Raw genomic sequence first — 20443 nt, 5'->3', positions numbered from 1 at the left:
TTATTAAATTAAATTACATTTAATGATTTAATGTTTGGGGAATTTTGAATTCTTATGTCACATGCGAACAGTATTTCATTTGTTAATTTTATATCTTTAGCCAAATGATGCAAACCTGATTTTTTTTTTTTTTTTCCTTTGCAAGAGATCTCTATTGATCTCCATTTAAGGTGGCCACTTGTCTGTGCCACCAAACAGCATGCAGAACTTCGGTGGTTGTTAGTCTTCTAGAGTTCTTACATGTATCTTATAGTCCAATCAAGTGGTGGTTTTCCCGTAACAAAATTGCTGAAGTTTTTTCTCAGCGATTCTATATGTTTTTTGGGGTGCTGAATCCTAATTTCAAGGTTTTTTTTTTGTCTTTAAGGAGGTCGGCTTCACAACAGAAAACGCAAAAAAACTCAAAATTTCCGCACTTTATTTGATTTTTCGCTTATATCTCGAGAGTTTTGCTTTTTTTTTTTTTTTAAGCTAACCCCTCTATACAAAATTAGTACACAAAATTTCCTACAAAATGTACTAGTCAACTTTGATTTTCTGACGAGTAGTTTTAGCGCTAGAGTGTGCTGAAAAACAGCGATTTGTTTACATAAAATATGCCCACTCCCACCCCCTACAACTCAAAAAATAGACATGTTATCAACAAAAACCCTTACCTATACCATGTAAAATGACATTAAATTTCTTTAAAAAGACGTACCTTTAACATTCAATTTTCTTAAAAGAGATTATGGAAAAAAGCAAAAATTACGAAAAATGCCTTCTGCACCCGACAGCCAAAACGACCCCTCTCAACTGTGTATCGCTCATTGACGCTATTCTTTCGATTTATTACGCTCAAAGAGGTTGTTTTGAATGAATTTATGCCAACGCATATTTTATGAAAACACTAACAAATTATATTTACAACAGCCGTACAGCTACAGCAGGAGTGGCACTGATGAAACGATGGTCTCAGTATGAGGGAACAATGTGCTTAGGTCATTGATGTGAATAGCAGCTTAGTCGACATCATTGTTCTTTGCAAAATGTTTCAGTGGTACAGTTCCTAAGCATGCAACGATATGTGCTGATAGTACATCCTTCAGCCGTGCAACCTTTTGACCCGGGACAACAGCATTTTTGGGGTGACACATCGGATGCCTCCCATTGTAAGGAATGTGTTTCGTCCATCCAGAGTGTGAATGTTGAAATCGGCATTGGCATAGACCATTTGGAAAATGCTGGTTGGTTAACAGCCAGGGAAGGACGAATAATTTATGACACTTCAAATCGAGTTGCTTCATTGTACGAGGAACAAAACTCCATGGAAGACAGGACATCTATCAATTTGCAAGAACTATATTTTTGTAAAGAAATGTTGCTAAGCCTATTCGAAGAGGTGAGAGGAATGACACAGGCCGCATAGCACTAGTCACGCTTTGTGCAATGGCTGCTGATGTTTCTTTCAATTCTCTAAATCCTCTCGCTTTTTAATGAGCACCACAGCATCCATAAAAACTCGAAGAGTCTCAGGAATGAGAGCCTGAGTTTCATCTTTAAACCTTTCTGAAGGGGGATATTCAGTCAAATTGTATATTTGCGATCTTTTATCTTCCACAATTATGACAGCAAACTGCTTCAACTATGGCCCACTTTTCTTTTTCTGGTAGCCTCTAACCATCTCGATGCAGGTATTCATTAATGGTTTGTGTCAAATGGCTTTGGAACATACAACATAAAGTTTGCTTGTTGTAACCTAAATATCGTTCTTTAATGATTCGTGCAATAAGGAATTTTGATTTAATGCAGATTTTTGGACATATGCCATTGCAGTTTTGCACTGTTTGTCATGGAAAAATTCTGGGGGAAAAAATTATGTCTGTTTGTGCCTGATGACGAGAACATATGTCAGTTCCCGAAACTTCGCAACTGTTGTCACTGGAAACCTGTGTTCGTCAGTGCTATAGTGGTTGTGTTGTCCATAGTACTTGTTTATCTTCATCATTGTGTTTATATGTTTGCTGCGTTGTCCAGGGTTGTTGTCTGCCTGCATTTGATCTGTCTCGTTGTTGTTAACCGACTGTGTTTGTCTGTGTTGTTATATTATATATAATTTTTCATGATGTAAGTTCCTTCAAGAATTCTTGTGCTGTTTGATATTTAGAGGTGGAACATTTTTTGGTCCGTGTTGTCGTTGTATTGTCCATAATACTTGTTTAGTTTCATCGTTGGTTCCGCGTGTCCGTCATCAGCTGATTCAGTCTTGTTTTCTGTGAATTTTTAATCTTCAAATTTTTATTAATTTATGTATTTTTGATTTTCGAAATTGTCCATGATAAACAGTGAAGAACTGCAATGGCGTTTGCCCAAAAAAACTGCATAAAACAGAATAATGTCACTGTACTTCCGAAAGAGGTGTCTTCTGATAGTGCTCGGATGCGGACAGACATCACCTTCAAGCTCCATAAATTCTTCCATGGTGAATTGACATTCCTCGTCACCGTAAACTGATTGCATAACATTTCTACCTCACGTCCATTCATGGAGAGTCCGTGGAGGCTTGTGCAGAGTTTTCATGCACAGAAAATGGTACTGCGCATCAGCTAATTTCAAGTCAGTAACTGGCTCTACACGCTGTACTATACTTCGCCTCGATACTTCGCCTCAATTCATAATTTCAGTTTCTCGCGAGTGTGAGCACATTTTCTCCCTCTAACTGCTAATTTCCTCACAAAGTATACCAAATTTCGTTTGAGGGAAACTTTTTGAATTGTTTCTTGGAGTCTTCCAGAGGCACCTCATCACCACATAAAGAACAGTGAATTTTAAAGGCAAAGTTAGGAATACTTAAACGCAGCAGTTTTTATATAGGATTTTCTTGAGTCCTCTTCAAATAAGCAGCAATATAGACTTTTCTGCCACGTATTTATTCCTGCACTTGTCATTAACTTCAATTTCAGCATTCCTCTTAAATATTGTTACGAATGTGAGCAAGGCCACGACATGCGCAGGTGCAGAGCTGGCTGGCGGCTGCCGTAATATGAGATGTGCCGTGCGCACCTGGATCGCCGCTTTATCTCCCTCCGCTCCCCCCGCGCGGCACTGTTAGTTTGACATCCGAAACCTGCCAGCTGCGGAGTTACGCGAGCCGCCGACACGTGTTTTCGAGAGATTTCTGCCGTCGGGACGGCTCGCGATGACGCGACTGGCCCCGGCCGCTCTCGTGAGTTCTGGAATTGCGCCGGGGCCTATATATATGCCCGAGGACGTCAGGGCAGAGAGTCAGTTCGGAGTGTTCAGTCGGGAGTTCTCCCGCGGCGGAGTTTCCGGGCGATAGTGCCGCGGGTGCGGCAGAGTGGCGAAGTCCTTGTACGAAGGTTCCAGGGCAGGGAGTGAGTGAGTGGAGTCGGGAGTTTTCCCGCGGCGGAGTTTCCGGGCGATAAAGTCGCGGGCGCGGCGGAGTCCCGAGCGAAGTTGCGAGCGAGGAGTCGAACGGATTCTCGGCGAAGGGGAAGTGCGTCGGCGGCGGTGGAGTGCGGAGACGGATTCCCGTGGCGGAGACCCACGAGAGGTGCTGCGGCGAGAGTTGCGCCAGAGGTGCGGCCCAGCGAGGTGTGTGGAACGAGTGACTGGGGAATAGAACTTTCTTTAAGTGTAATTAATTATTTGCCATTTTAGAAGATTTTTGTAAGTGACATAAGTAGTGGCAATAAATAAACTGTGTAGTGTAATAAAATCTATTAATTGGGCTTTCCTTTACGAACTCGCGGTAAATCGTAACAATATTATAAACTTACCTTCCTGCTTTTTGTTACTGGTTTGAATGAAAGAATTCAATCCATTTTCTCTTTCGTCTGTGTCCCATCTTCTAATAATTTGTAAGAAATTATACATTCCGAACGAGACATTATGCACACAGATAACAACAAAAACTGGAAACAATGAAAGGACCGCACCATTAGGGGGAAGGAAGGGACTGTGTTATCGCGGAACAGACAGAGGACAGGTAAATACACTTCGACTCGACTCACCGACATTCGGACATAAGGGAATTATGCATCATCACGTTTTAGGAGAGGCGGACTGTGTGAAAGTGAAATTAAATAACCATTGAATTCTGTTCATACATTTAATTTCTTAGTTTAGAGGTTTTATTTTTACATATTATAATATTATGCAAAAACATTTTTATTGGGTTAATTACTTTGCTAACATTAATTGAGCTTCAGTGTTGCTGACCAGACATCGCGCAGATTGGCCGCCCCTAATGCCTGGCCGCCCTAAGCCTGGGCCTAGTCGGCTAAGGCAAGTCCGCCACCGTTTAGGAGGGCGAATTTAATGATGGTATAAGGATTTTTGTTGATAACATGTCTGTTTTTCGAGTTGTATGGGGTAGGAGTGGACATTTTTTTATGTTTTTGCAGTAGGGCCAAACATCATTTTTTTCCCAGCACGCTCTATGGTCGAAACCATTCGTCAGGAAATAAAAGTTGACTGTTTTTTTTTTTTGCATTTTTTGTTGTGAAGACGACCTCCTACTATGCAGCAAACTCGAAAAACGGATTCAGCACCCCGAAAAACATATAGAACCTCTGAGAAAAAAACTTCCGCAATTTTTGTTACGAAAACGACAGTTTTGAATACCAAATGACTGCATTATTATTATGAATTGCTTTTAAAGATCCATTTTGCACTTTTATAAGTTAGTTTCGTTTTATGGTGTATTTTTTAATATTTCCTTTTTTGACAACGAAAAATGCTTGAGTAGAGGTTTTCCTAACCATTTGTAGGAGAGAGTATTATAAGTAGAATAATTATGTGCAGGTAGACTATATTAAATATTCATGTTTAAAATTATACATTCACCACTTTAAATCCCATTAAGATGTGTTCCCGATGCAAAAACTGCGTCTCCTTAATTTGATGCACTTTCTCTAGTAGGACCTAAATAAATTGCTCTGAAACCTGCTACTCGTCAGTAGTTGAATTTTAACCACATTTACTCGAACAGCATTCAGTGATTGAAACCTTTGATCTTTAAGTGTAAAGATTAAAATTAAAGAAGCCCATGAAGTAGTGCAAGATAATTGTGCCCGGCAATCTGATGAGTGTTGTGTTCTTGGCCTCATGACGTGTGTTGTGTTTCCAGCAATGGTCGCGGGTTGCAGTGCTGCAGCTGCCGTTGCTGTCATCGCAATTATTGTCGGCTGGTGCAGGTGAGAAATGTTGACTATCCAGTCTCAAGCTTGCAGATGTGAGTTACTTGTGCTAGGCCTAGAAAGTGCTGAAACGAATTCTCAACTCTGTCAAACTACAAGTAAAGACACCAACCCTTGTTTAGTATATTCATTTTGCTAACTTAAAAACAACTGCTTAAACTAGCCTCGTGCTCTAGTGAAGACTGAGGAGCAGTGACACAGTGTCATCGCTTCATAGTCAGGCAGCTCCAATCTGTGGCCAGCGTCCCTCGAGCCTAACTACGGACTTAAAAGACTTGCCTTTATCACTGTTGTATTTCATTAATGAATAATAATGCATCATGTGTTCGTACACAACCTTTATTCACTGTGACAACTTAGTACAAACTCAGTCACTCACATACGACTTATTAGGCCGCCATATTGTCTGCCTCTTGCTAACTTCCCAGCATGCAACATCTCCCCCTTTTTTTCCTATGATAACTCAAACGGTTTCTTTGCAATGACTCTTCTACCACTTCTAGTAACATACCCATCTACTTCATTCTTGTCAGAGATAATTGATTCCTTCTTGCCTGACTGGTTGTGGGGCCTACTCTCAAACCCCTTAAACCCCTCCTCTATGGGGAACTCCCTGGGGTTGCTTCCCTTTTTTTCTAATTGTGTGCCCAATACTTCATCATCTTTTAGTGTGGCCTGCTCAGCGTCCTCGGCTGGACTTCCGGTATGTGTGCGTTGACTGTGGGTGGTGTGAGTTACGTTTTCAGATGTTACTACCTCCTGCTCTGCCCGTTTAGTTTTTTAAGTCCTCATGTGACTAGTGTTCCGCCTAACCTGCCCTCCATCCGTATCTTTCAGCACCCAATATGACCTGGGCTCTTTACATTTCCTCAGCACTACACCTGTCTCCCACTGATTCTCTTTATCTGTCTTGATTACTACCCTGTCTCCTTGTACATACGCTGTCTCTGTCCGTCTAGCTGTTTAGTCGTGCCATTTTTTTACCTTTTCTTGTTTAATGCAGAGTAATTTGTGAGTGTCTGCCTGAACTACTGGTCTAAGTGCATCCATGCTTGTCGGCATCCTTGTTCGTACGGTCCTACTAAACAATATCTGGGCAGGGGATGCCTGTAGCCCTGTCACGGGGGTGTTATTGTGTTCTCTCAAGAGATCTGTAATCTGACCCTTCTACTGTACTTTTACGTAATATATTTTTGCTAATACCAACAGCTTTCTCCACCATCCCATTAGCTCTATGGTAATGGGGGCTGCTAGTAGCCAGTGTGATCCCTTTACCTTTAAAGTACACCTGGCATTCATGTGACAAGAATGGCACATTGTCAGTGACAAGATCTTGTGGGAAACCGTGGACATTGAATACGTCCTGCATTGCATCAATGATTGATTTGGAACTCTTACTCGCTATTGGGCATATATCCAGCCAGTGAGAAAAGTAGTCGGTAAGGATTAGAAATGCCCTACCTGAATATTCAAGAATGTCAGCCCCCACCTTGAGGTATGGAAGTTTTGGTACCTCATGGGGATGTAAAGGTTCTTTGTAGTTTGCTGACCTAAACTTTTCACTTGTGCTACACTCTGAGACCCACTTCTCAATGTCTACTGACATGCCTGGCCAGTAAAACAGCTGCCGTGCTCGTGCTCTTGTTTTCTCCGTACCTAGGTGCCCTTCATGGACCCACCTCAGTACAACTGATCTGAGTGTTTTCGGAACTATGATCTTGTGAGATAAGAATAATATGCCCCCTGCCATGTGTATGTCATGCTGAAAGTTGTAGTAGTTTTTACAGTCCTCTCTCAACTTGCTGGCAGGTGGCCAGCCCTGGACTTGCATTTCTGCAACTAATTTCAGAGTGGGATCTTGGGCAGTTTCCTTGCTAAAGAGCTCCCTATTGCCCTCACTTATTGGTAAATGTACACTAACCATGTGGACTATATCTAGCATGTCAGGGTCATCAGTAGTTTCATTCAAGTGGGACCGCGACATAATGTCAGCAAAATGTAGGTCTTTTCCAGGAACATAGTACACCGTGAGGGAGTATTTTAACAGCTTGAGACGTAGACGTTGAAGACGAGATGACCCTATGTTAGCTACATATTTGTGCATTATGGAAACTAGTGGTTTGTGGTCAGTTTGCACTTTTACATTGTACCCATAAACGTACTCATGGAATTTGGATGCAGCAAAATGAATGGCTAACATCTCTTTCTCCGACTGGGAGTAGTTTTTTTCACTGTCATTAAGACCCCGTGACGTTGTAGCAACTAAATGCATCCTACCTGGCTCTGTGTGGGACTCCTGAAATAAACAACAACCCAGCCCAAACTGAGAAGCATCACACTGGAGGGTAGTTTCTTTTGTGGGGTCAAAGGAGGTGAATATGGGTGCTGTGCATATTCTATCTTTAAGTTTGTCAAAGGCTATTTGGTGTGCCGGTAGCCACTGCCACTCTACCCCAGCCTTGAGTAGTTCACACAGGGGAGCCATTGTGGTTGCCATGTGAGGTACGAAGCATCGTACATAGTTGAACATTCCAATGACTCGTTGTAACTGCTTCTTAGAGGAGGGGGGTTTAAGCTCTACGAGAGCCCTTATCCTGTCTGGGTCTACTCTCATTCCCCCAGCAGAGAACAAATGCCCCACGTACTTTACCTCTGTTTGTTTATATTGAAGCTTTTCTTTGTTGAATTTAATGTTCCTTTCCCTGGCCCTCTCGACAACCCTACATACTGTCTCATCATGTTCTGCCTCGGTTTCCCCCATGCACATCAAATCATCAAAGTAAATGATGACATTGGGAATGTCAGAGAAATTCCGTTCTACTAGATTTTTGAACAGTTCTGGGGCATTGGAAATTCTGTAGGGTAACCTTAGGTACTTATATGTGCCGTAAGGACTGGAGAAGCAACATTTAAGGGAGGATTCCTCATCGAGTTGGATTTGATGAAACCCTTCTCGTAAATCAAAGACAGAGAATAGTTTTTTGCCTGCTAGTTGCTCACCTATCTCCCTAACCTTAGGTACAGTATGGCACTGTCTGAGTATTCCCTTGTTTAAATCTGAAGGGTCAAGGCACAATCGAATCTTCCCATTTGGCTTTTCTGTGATTACAAGGTTGCTTATCCAAGCCCTTTCGTCAACATCATCCACCCGCTCTATCACCTTCTTCGCTACCAACCTAGCAAGTTCGTCCTTAAGAAATTTGCGTAAAGCTACCGGTACCCTCCTAGGTGGTCTGTTAACTGGCTCTGCTCCTGGTTTGATTAGTATTTTGCCAGTCTGTGGAAAGCACCCGAGCCCTTGAAATACATCCCTATTCTCCTCTGTGAACTGCTCCTTGCTGTCTTCTGTGACAGAGCTGATTCGCTGCACTAAATTTAAGGCTACGCAACCTGACAGACCCAATAGTGGCATGATAGCTAAATCTACCAGCATGAAATCAATATAGGCCTCACAATTTCGAAAATTGCACCTCAAGCGAACTGTTCCTGTAGGCCGAATTACTCCATCCAGAGTTTTTAACTTAACACGTGTTGGTTCTACTTTAAATTGCTGATTGATTTGACGGAAAATTTTTAAAGGCAGTACACTAACCTGGGCTCCAGTATCAAGTTTTACCTTCATTTGTGTGTTTTCGACCTTGATGGTTTCATGCCACTCATTTGGGTACATCAGGTTACTCCTGTTGTGCCCCCTTTTAGATTCCACGACATTCACACACATTTTTACACTATAACAATACAATGAGTCGTCTGAGCTTTCAGAGTCACCAGTCTCTATTACTTGCACTGATTTTACCCTGCAAGAGTTGGCAAAGTAATTGAGTTTACCACACTTCGCACACTTCCTACCATAGACAGGGCATGCCCTGGGTCCATGTTTGGATTGGCATCGCCCACACTGAAAGTCACTGTCTTGACTCTTGTGCCCTTTTGCACGAGACTTTTCCCTGTACCTACATTCTTTTATTGAGTTCACCAGCACACTTGCATTTTCTTCACTTGTTTTGTGGATGTGTTTGGCTTGCAGTCTGCTTTGTTCACACACACGACAATGTGCTGCAGCTTTTTCTAAGGTTAAGTTGTCCATACGGAGCATGGCTTCCTGTGTGCCCTTGTCCCTTATTCCGTGCACGACTCGGTCTCGTAGCATCTTGTCTTCGGCGCTTTCCCGTTCGTTGGTATTCTGTTCTGCATTTCTTCCTTCAGCTGTCGCACTGTTGTAGGTAGTTGCAGTTCGTCACCAACTGACGCAATGAGGTTAGGAAATGTTCAAAGCTCTCCCCTTCTTCCTGCACCCTCTGGTTAAACACATAGCGCTCAAACAATTCATTCACCCTGGGGTTAACATACCGCTCAATTGCCTCTTTTACCTTTTTGTACACCCGTCTGTCCTCTTCCGGGATATTGAGTGACGCAAGAATGCGGGCCGACGCACTTCCCACCATGTTCCTAAGGAGGGATATTTTAACTTTATCACTCGCCTCGTCTTGCCCTGTGCTGACGAGATAGTCTTCAAATTCGGCTTCCCAGTATTTCCAGTCATTGTAGGCTGTTTTCCCTTGCAGATCTAAATCTGGTGGGAGTTTAACACCCCCGCCGGTCGCCATTGTCTCACTTGTGGTTGTGGGCATAAGCTTTTCTTCTTTTTTCCCCTCACGATCCTGACGACTGCACCATGTTGTATTTCATTAATGAATAATAATGCATCATGTGTTCGTACACAACCTTTATTCACTGTGACAACTTAGTACAAACTCAGTCACACACATACGAATTATTAGGCCGCCATATTGTCTGCCTCTTGCTAACTTCCCAGCATGCAACAATCACTGAGTCAGCTGTGGCTCCATTACAGAAATATACGTAGTTAAAACATCACATTCAGAAACATTTGTTATAGTGTTTTAGATGAAATTTAAATGTCATCTTACTGCCACTCTGTCACGTGTGATTTTGATTAAACTTTGGTTGGTCGTCTAGACTTCCCAAAAAGCTGTTCCAGCAACCTTTGATGGAACCAAGCATCCAACTAACTGTGGTGTATAGACTATGTCGCGAGAGCAATAACTCTTGAGGTAAGTAATGCATTAATTAGGGCAAAGAAAGTGAGAACTTGACTACATTGGTCTATAAAGGCTTTGGTTGGAGGATGCTCAATCCGTAGGTACTCTTATTGGCAGGTTTCTGGTAGAAAATACTCTCAGATTGAGGTACTGTAGTTGATTTATCGTACACTAACTCTTAGGCAAGACGCCTCTTCTTGCATGCTAGTCGCTTACACTACTTGCGAAGAGCGCAGATTTGCAGCAAGCACCAGATGGCCTGAGTTACAGTCTTTACTGAGGCAAGTTACTTGGGGGTTGTCCAGTATTGGACGTGTCTGACGGACAGCGCGATGACCTAGACCCGGCAGCCTGTGTCTGTAGGGCCGGCTGCCTGTTACTGTGACAACAAGAACTTATTGGTCCTATGATTCGCAATGTGGAATCGCATTAAAATCATAGATACGACAGCACAATGTGAAGTATGTGCTTTTAAGATTAAGGTGGATTGTGGTCCATTAGAAGTAAAAATAACTGTCGCTTGTTGCTTGAATATATTTTTAATATGGATGATGTTAGGTGTGGCTGGAGGGTAAAAAAAAGGGGGGGGGGGGATTTAAGTTACATACCATTCAAGTTCGCTGGCTAACTGCTGCTTGTAGATGTCGTGATGTCTGTAATTAATGTCTTGTAAGGTAGGTATTCTGTATCAAAAGTGGCCCAATTAAAGTCATTAACTGTAGAGTGATATCCAAAGGTATTGGTCTGTCACCAGACTTCGTGCCTGACCACAGGGGCCTAAAACGTTCACTAAGCCAGGTTCAGGCCAGTCTCACTCAGACATATTTAATTGTGTAGTTTTAATTTCTGTTTGTGGTAAGAGGTATGTAGAGAGGGATGCAAGTTATTCGCGGCCCAGCCAGCCTGAAGGCTAACAGAGCCGTATGTGACGAGTGATGGTCTCGGTGGCCAGAGAGCGTGTCACTTGTGCCCATCAGATGCTTTCGATGTGCTTACGCTGCGCGCCATGATGAATGTAGCGCGCTGTAGTTTTGTTGGCTTTCGTTCCCTTTGTTTCAGGCTTCCTTATCCATAAACCGATAAGTCAGCAATACATTATTTCCAGCACTAGATGGTAGGAGATTCATTACTCTACGCCCTCCCCCCAAATCCTCCTCCCGTCTGGTGATGTGCAGAGTAATTTTCGATTTTATTACGCCTCTATCGCTTTAAACTGAACTAGTACTTCAAAGAGCCGACGAAAACAGACACGTCAGATGGTCAATTAGTTGTAGCCCCCTGCAGCATGCCGTTGATTGCAAATGGTCACAGTATCTCTAGCTGTGCGAGGGGAAGGGTTTGGACTGACCAGTAGCCATGGGCTTGTGTCCGCAGGTGGCAGAAGAGGGTGAAGGCAGCGGCGGAGGTGGAGTACCCTGCGTACGGGGTGACGGGCCCCAACAAGGAGGTGTCGCCAACGGGGGATCGCCGCCTGGCGCACTCCGCCCAGATGTACCACTACCAGCACCAGAAGCAACAGATCCTGGCCATGGAGTCGTGAGTACAGGCTCTGCCGCCATTCTTACCATTACTCTAGTAACATTAATACAGGTCTGCCTTTTCTGTACCTTTGCGTTGTCCTTGTTTCGTGGTGGCCCTTTAGGTGTGTCTGCTCTTCTGTGGTGGATCTGCACTCTGGATTACACACCTCACATCCTTATTTTTATGTTGTATTATATTGTCATGTGTTAAAAAGCAGACCCATTTTATGAATATGATTACATTTTAAAAGTGATATCAATCATGTGTTTGGCAGTAATTGGTTCCAGACACGTCACTGGTAATGCTGGAAAAAAACATTTTCAGTTTAATTCCAGCAAAGTCATTAATATTGTGACTTCTTGTCTCTCCCCGGGTTCTGGCCTTGGCCTTGTTCTGAAGCAAGCCCCTCGTGACGAGAGTGTGGTGTGTCCGTGCAGGTCGAGTCGCTCGACCAACGACAGGAACGGCTCAGTGTCCGATCCGGACAGTGACGAGGAGAACGAAGAAGGCGACTACACGGTGTACGAGTGCCCGGGCCCCGCCCCGGTGAGTGCGACCCCCTTGCCTCTGTGTGGGAGCATCCTGCAGTAACTGTCGTTGTGTTGTGTTTGCGTTTGTGTGGTGGTGGTGAGCTTGAAAGGTTTTTTGCTACAGAAAATCTAAACTATATTGGATATGGTTTGGTTTATCTTTAAATTAAATTAATGAACCTAAATATTTTTTTTTTGTTTTAAATAATTTTTAATCTAATGTTTGGTTTTAATTTTTTTTGTTATTTTATTTTTTAGTTCTGATATAGTTTTATTAATTTGTGTTAATCAAGAACCACTGGCTACTTGTATACAAGTCAGTATTCATTCCTATAGAACTGTCAGTTAAAAACATAAGTTTTAATCAGTAGTTATTTGCTATTTGTCAGTGGTTCATTAGTTTTGAGTAGATCTCTTCGTACGTTGTGTGATTGGCTGGTATTATTCTCATTTCCTGCAGTCACCCAGTAATGGTATCTCGCAGATTAAGCTTTGAATTTAATTAAACTACAGCATCAACAACAAGTATAAAAAAATTGTTACTTTCAAGATAAATTTTGCATGTACAGTCAAACCCAGTTAAAATGTTTCTCAAGGTATTTCGAAATTTAAACGTATTTAACACAGAACATGATTAAAAAGGTAAAATTGTATTTATTTAAATATAAAGTGCTACATTTTTTTAACTTGTTATGAAGGAAATATTCTAAAGTGGGATTTTATTTTGAGGGTTTTACTGTAGGTACTTTGGGGCAGGGAACTTGTGAAGTTGGGATACTCAGCTGCATAGGGTCGTGACTTGTGGGACCACACTCCAACGGCATACCTAGTGGATAGCTCCCAACACCGTCCCAAACTGGCAATTGGGAGATCTTGGTTTGGTCCGAGCAGGCCCCATGTCCATTAGGCAAGAGCCATTAGGAGCTGGCATTGCAGCTGTTAAGCAGTGGTTGCCTTAGAATTTGCAAGGCCCTGGGTTGCTTACTTTTGTGGGGAAGAACATCGGTGGTTGCAAGTTCAGGACCCAACCTGTTACTTAAATTTCTACTACGGTTTTGCTAATTTATCTTAAGAGTTAGTTTTATAAACACTAACGATCAAAGTCCGGTGAAATCGCGTCATATGAGTCACTAAAATCTTTGAAAGTTTTTCTTATAGGAAATCATGAAAACTAAGTTTAAATTAAAAAACAGAAGTTATTGACCAGCACTTTCAATTACATCCAAATAACGATTTAATTCTTCCACTTCCCATTAAATTAAATATTTTCCCCAGAAACTTGAACAAAAAAGGAAAATAAAAATGAAAAGCGCTGACGTGGGGCTCTGGGCCCGCCCTGCTGTCAAGTTCTGCAGGCACTGTTAGAAACAGTGTTGAGGCACAGCAGATGTACTGTGGATTGCTTGTAATCACGCCTAAAACCAGGGATGATGGTGTCGCAGATCGGAGAGATGGAGGTGAGGAACCCTTTGTTCCTGGACGACCCGACTCCGGCCACGCCCCAGGGTCGCCTCAACGGGGCGGCCACCAACGCCAAGTAGACCTTCTCCCGCCCCGTCCCGCCTTGCAAGTACGTGGTCAAGACCTGTTGTGTGCAGAACAGGCTCCCGGACGACTTCACGTGCAGGAACCATGTTTACTTCAAGTGTACAATGTATCAATTCAATCAGACCTACCTTTCTCGCAGTATCCATTTCATCCTTGATGTATATTCTTCTGTAATAGTGTTAATATTATTTGTACAGCACGTAATTGTGGTTTAGAATTAATGTGAGAAATCAAAGTAAATTAGAAGGAATATTTGAATGTCTGGTGTAAATATTTGTTTGATAAAGAAAAGAAATATTTCTTTGCCATGGACCGAGTCTTTGTAGGTGATGCTTGCTACAAGTGCGGCTCCAGTTGAGGAGGGGAGGGGGCAGGGGACAATAGCCCCATCTGAGCCCAAATTTTTTAAAAAATTTTGGTAGTGTATATTTATGCTAACTTAAATACTTTAATTCACGTGTTAAACTTTTTTTATATCAAAAGTTGTTTGAAACTATTAAATAACAGTTTATGAGACCATAAATTTCTAAATATTCGCAGCCTATCTCTGACTGATTTAGGTTCTTTTACACTGGGCCACACAAAATGCGCAAGAGTTGTCTCGAGCGACCGTGAACATGCCAGTTCACCACATTCCCAATCACCAGTATAAAAATTAATTTGGAGGAAGCAAGTGCATTGTTTGTGTTGTTGCTACAGTGAAAGAAATGCAGTAAAAACCAAAGAAATGGATTTATGCGATTCTTTGTTGAGCAATAAAAAGATTTGAAACAAACATTTTTTTTTTAGTACTCTCTGAGTAGTCCTTTGCAGGCATGTTCCAGATTGCGATTCCCTCCTGCACTTCTAAATTAAACCTTTCGGTGTGGAAACTTTATTCTGCCATCACTCAAAGAAACAGCTATATTGCAGGAAATGGCTTGATTATAAACGTGCCAGTGTGCACAACCCCGACCACTGCTGGTGTGAATAGCTCTGTTTGGTTTCATGTTACCACGGTGTGGCGCGTTTCTATTGGCGCGCTTACAGTGTGAAGGGAGCCTCAATGTCATGTTTTGCAACTGCATCCTTTATTTGCGTGATAGCTCCTCCTGAGAAGTGTTCTTGGAGCCGCCCTTGGCTTGCACGTGTCGTCACCTCAGTTTTGTCTGCGTCTTCTCGACACGGCAGTTTCTGTGTCTGGCGTGTTGTCGCTCGCCGATGTGCTGTCGTGAGCTTGGCTGGGTGCGCATGAAGCATGTTCCTCATCCGGCAGATCCCGCTAAGTCCAAGTTAAGTGTGCTGTCACTCCATCACAGTAATGAAAAATAGCTTGACGTGAGTTCAACCTGAATAAAATTTTTACATCTCATTAGTTTTATTCATTTTATTTTCGATACTTAGAGTTTCTTAAACAGCTACATCATTAGAGCTGGAGAAATCCAATTCATTCATGGGAACATGAGAAGAAACCATCCTTCATCAGCCTGGAGTGTTTAAATTAGAATGGTTGAGCCAAGATTTAAGCCCCGGTTCTTCCTAATGCGAGCAGCGTTTTGCCACTGCACCACATTGCTTAGTTTGAGCATTATTGTATAATTGTCTTTTTCAAATTACCATTAAAATATATTAAATTAGCATACTATTTTTTTAAACACTATTATGAAACAAATATGTGTACATTGAACATGACTTGAGTAGACTGACTGCCATATCCAAGCATATGCTCTCTTATTTTGAGCTAACTATACTTAGTTCAGTTTGTAAAAATATTGTCATCACTTCCATTACTATCATAATTTTATTTTAAGTGAAGATTTTGTTATATCTATTTAATAATTTACAATATATTTATGTGAATGTGACCATACTTATTCTTTAATTTGATTTGGCATCTGCTTAGAGAATACACCACTACTGCAGTGACAAGGAGATCTCTGTGTGTATAGATCTGTAACTAATCAGAGGATGTTAGAGAAGGACTTACAAGAACTATACTGATATTTGTTGTTTGTTGGAGGCTAGCATGGGATGCGCGGTGCTCGTGTCTGTGCATTGCGCACCGAGCATTGTGCTTTGTGCTCGATCGTGTCTGGAAACACCTTTAAGTCATCACTTGAAATGTTTCCAGTGTTGAGTGTGTGTACACAACAGTCACATGGACAGTCAACGGTCTGCCTAGCGGCAACCACACACTTCTCTTTGAATAGCTGTTTCCAATTTAGCTTAGCTCCCATTCTACACTGTCCCATTCATAGTCAATGCCAGATGCTTAGTTTAATGCATGAAACAATTTTCATGGTTCCTGGAAAAAGTGTAAAAGTACGGGGTTTTACTATTTCACTGTTATTAGAAATGCTGCACTGTTTGACTAAAGTACCTGTGCTGTTACTTATTGTTTTGGAAGGAGATGGCAGGTTGTGAAAGATGTGTTGTTTAATAAAGTGCAAGAGTAGTGATCATGTGCTTCCTACCTGTGAGTGTGTTGGCTCTGTTGTGTTAGATTTATTGTGGTTTGCTCATATTATCCATTTCCTCTTCCATTTGAGTTCTGCCATCGTGGTCTGGTCAGCCAGTAGCAATTCCTGCATTTCTCTACCTTTTGTCTCTCAATGGCCTTGCACCTGGGTAGATTAAAACACAGTTTATATTGGAAGAAGACTCCTACTCAATATTTCTAAAGAGAGTACTTCTTAACAGTTGACTTCTCAAAGTAAAAAAGGTAGTATTTCTTTGATATCTACCTAAAAATTACATAGCAAAAGTTTTTTTTATCAGATTTGAATATATAACAGTTAAAGTTCACCGTTCCTCTATTTTGAGTATTTTACCGCAGGAGGAAAAAGTAGTAGTATATTTCCTCTATAGTTCCAGTGCCTTGAGAAGGCCCGTCATTGTGACTGGAACATGCACTGCACTCTACCGAACGTGTAAGTCTCATTACAGTCAACCAGTTGAAGAAAAAAAAATTAATAATCCTGATATTCTGGTGAATATTTTTAATGTTTTTTATAACAATATTTTTTTACACACTATTAAAAATCCTGCATTGTTACAAGAGTTCCTAATTTTTTTTAAATTAAAAAAAGTAAACGGATTTTTAAAAAAGCCTTAATTCTTTTTATGTTTTCTGCTAAGTGCGGCAACGTTTCGAAGCCAAGACAAGAGTGAGCAACTGACTTGCTGGACTGCTCTCGAGGTCTGTACACTCGAATGCGATATTGAAGGTAGATACCAATTACAAAGTTAGATGTGTGACAGAAATAAAATGTTAGTTCTGGAAACAACAAAAACAAAATATTTTAACCCAGCAATCAATAAAATGTCAACCAAAGTGATTCTTTGAGGTAGGTTACGAAAACACCTACTTTGTCAGGCGTGTTCCCTTCCGAGTTCCCCAGTCAGTGACTTGCACACGTCCATAAACTGGCCTCCACTTGAACGCCAGGTCATTAAGTTTACACGAAGCAGTTCTGTCTGTGGGTGCGGCGGAGATGCAGTGCTTGTTGGAAGGTGAGGTCCCCTCGGTGCAGGCCCAAGCCTGGCGCCTGGCGCCACACCCGTGTTGAGGGGGTCCAAGCCCTTCCCTCACAGTGACGGTGCTGTGACAAGTTGTTTTCTCAAGCCATCGCTAGAACTGATCAGTTCAATAGGTTGGACAAGATTATATGGTGAATTGCGATAAAATGGAAAAAACTCCATGAAGCATGCCAATACAACATATAACACCAAAATGCAATGTAATACACCATTTATAACCAAAATGTATCTAAAAAAAAATCAATCAGCAATTTGACAAAACTTAACTAAATTCATGGTTTATTCATGGAATGTAATTTATGTATAATGCATTTTGTACCAGAATGTATGATCTAAATTGATTGGAAAAAAAAATTATTATTTATTATTATTATGTTTGATTTAGCATCTCTTACATTGGTAACACGTTTTTACATTATTGATGGCACATGTTTCAAACACACAAAAACTTGTAGACCTATTTTAATTTTATGAGTATGTAGTAGTTCTGTTTGAGACATGCTTATTATTATTACTAATTATTTTACTGTACACGTGCATCAGGTGTCAATCGAACTAGGACTATTTTGGTGAAATATGGACTTAAGAAATATTTTAGTTTCATATTTGTTGAAAATAACACTTTTTTTTTAATGAAACAAGACATCTAAAAATAAAAACAATAACACTGTAATCTATTGTTTTAAAAATGAAATTGTGCTAAAGATAAAACCATGAAATCTTGTCCTATCAATAGGTAAATGTTTGTTTGTAATTATCACTGTTGATTACTACATAGTCTTCGCACCCTGAGTACGTCCTGGTTTCCCCACCCCTTACCCCGCCAGACCGTATGCTGTCCTGGAGGCTACGGTATTCGGAGGAACGATGTGGCATTGTGTTTCATTTACTGTATTTAGAATAGTGACTAGATTTTTGACTCATGTATCTTAGACTAGACTTCTCGTCTGCTTAGGAAACTGCATGGCTTTGCCCACGTCTCAAGTGCCCATGACCTGTGGAGTCATCTGCATCAAGAGTTCATAACACACAATGTTTCCTGCTGAATCAAAACATGTATTATTTTTTATACTTTCAAAATAACTAGTATATGCCAAAATTAAGCATGAACCCATCTACGTATTTAACTTTGGTAATAAAGTAACAACAGTAATAGGCTTTTGTTAATTTATTGTAATGCTCAATTCTTGCTCAATCTAACCTTTGTGGCCGGTCATACATATATCTAAAAGCCACATTTGCTCCTCAATTTGGTACCCAAGCTCAGAGATGATGCAGTTCCGCAACAAACAGTTGGTCGGACATTAGACTGGGGCTGATTCCAGGCATTTGCAATATGAGTGATGTATCGTTTTGTGCAGACAATTGAGCGCATAGAAAAAAGTACATAAATCATTTTACATAGATAGTTGTTATTTTTCAACCAGAAATTACATAGAAGTGCATTTTGGTAAAAATAAGAAAGATGTAAAAATTTTGAATGAGTACACAAACATAATATAATGATGTCTTTTGGTAAAGATTTAAATAATGTAAAAAAAAAATTTCAGCCACAATATTGTGCCTGAAGTACCTTTGTAGTAATCATGGGAGGATTAACAAAATGTGTGGTACACTCACTCTCTGAATAACGATATTTGATTTGCGCAATTTTGAAGTAGCCCTTTTTCTTTTACATGAATTTTTATTTCTGTACACGCACAATGGTAACAGCACTTTTGTAGCTTTTAATACAATAAAAACAATTAATGATGTGCAAAATCAACAAACAATATTACGCTCTTTCTTTAATAGCTATTTGCTTCCTGCACTGTGTATTTATCTCAGACAATGGCCCAAGTGTTCAGTCAATGTTTATATTACGCCATCCTGTATGTCAGCAGCAGCTGTGGAGAGAAAAGCCAGAAGCTTTCAGTGCTAGTCTACCTCGTGCATACTAGGATGCGCTGGTTTCAAACAATGGCAGACATTTAGCAAACAACAGAGTCTGGAATTACGTGAACAGGTTAAATAATATTTTTAATAATAGAAAACATTTAGTTTAATGATTTTTTAAATCTTTTTATAATTAAAATACTTCTCTTATACTAATTACATTATTATTTTACAACTCAGAAATGTTGTTAGATTCTCATATGAATGTTATCCCCAAGGCCTATTTGCACCCCGTGAATTTTTTTAATTTAATTTTAGGTTGTTTCAACTACATATATTACTAAAAATTTCTTTACATGTACTTTTAATGTATTTAGACATTTATTAGAACTGTAAATTGTTTTTAACAGATGTAGTGTCTTGATTAAAATGTTTGTCAGCAAGCACACTTAGCTGATTGGAAAACAAATTATTTTGATTAACATTCACTCGTTTGGAAGGAACGTATTCAAATAGCACTCTGTTTTCCTGAATTAGGGTGTTACTTCGAGGGGTGAGTGTACTTTGTATTTTTGGCAGTTGATCAGCTACGTAGTAGCAAGTTTTTTGCGAGTGTCTGCTTTGTCCCGGAGAGTAAAGTCACTGAGCTGGCATAGCCTGCTAGTTACGGTAGAGAGGGGAACAAAGTGTGATGAATAAAAGCACCAAACGGAGAACACTCGTTGAAAGCAGAGCCCTGCAGTTTCTTGTCCGAGTGTCTGCGTCCATTTCTCTCACGTTGCGGGCTGCCTGCCAACAACCAAGTTTTATTTATTGTGACTGTGAACAACAGTTTGTGTTGTAACACCATGTCCAAACCTATTGTACCATTATGTATACATATGAATAATAAATATATATATATATATTGTTAAAAAAAACTGTGCCATATATGTGTGTTATTGCTTACCTCTGCTTAAAATATTGAAATCTGTGAAAGTACAGTTATACAGCACAATCAGGAACCATTACAATCTTTTTTGGGTTAGAATGGTACCTAGCTACCAAGAGATGTGTAATACTTAGAGACAAGATCATATGGTGAATTGTAATAAAATGAAATAACACCGCAAAGCATCCCAATACAACATACAAAACCAAAATGCAAGTTAATACAACATTTATAACCGAATTAATACACAATTTA

General features: G+C 40.6%; 1 protein-coding gene across 2 annotated transcripts in view; it reads left to right on the top strand.

The window, feature by feature from the left end:
• The window catches only part of LOC134539402 (neural proliferation differentiation and control protein 1), a 52390-nt gene extending 32208 nt beyond the window's left edge, over positions 1 to 20182 (top strand). The window contains exons 4-8 of one of the 2 annotated variants that reach the window (XM_063381418.1): positions 5132 to 5198; positions 11639 to 11800; positions 12223 to 12331; positions 13758 to 13885; positions 18338 to 20182. In XM_063381418.1, coding sequence (XP_063237488.1) covers positions 5132 to 5198; positions 11639 to 11800; positions 12223 to 12331; positions 13758 to 13856 — 437 coding nt within the window. In that variant the 3' untranslated portion in view covers positions 13857 to 13885; positions 18338 to 20182. Of the gene's footprint in view, positions 1 to 5131; positions 5199 to 11638; positions 11801 to 12222; positions 12332 to 13757 lie in introns of both variants that reach the window. The other variant, XM_063381409.1, reaches the window with a different exon arrangement.
• Positions 20183 to 20443: the final 261 nt, after the last annotated feature.

The sequence above is a fragment of the Bacillus rossius genome, chromosome 1, assembly GCF_032445375.1.
Source record: "Bacillus rossius redtenbacheri isolate Brsri chromosome 1, Brsri_v3, whole genome shotgun sequence".
Lineage (NCBI taxonomy): Eukaryota > Metazoa > Arthropoda > Insecta > Phasmatodea > Bacillidae > Bacillus > Bacillus rossius.
The sequence above is the reverse complement of the archived record's forward strand: the minus strand, read 5'-3'. Positions and strand labels throughout refer to the sequence as shown.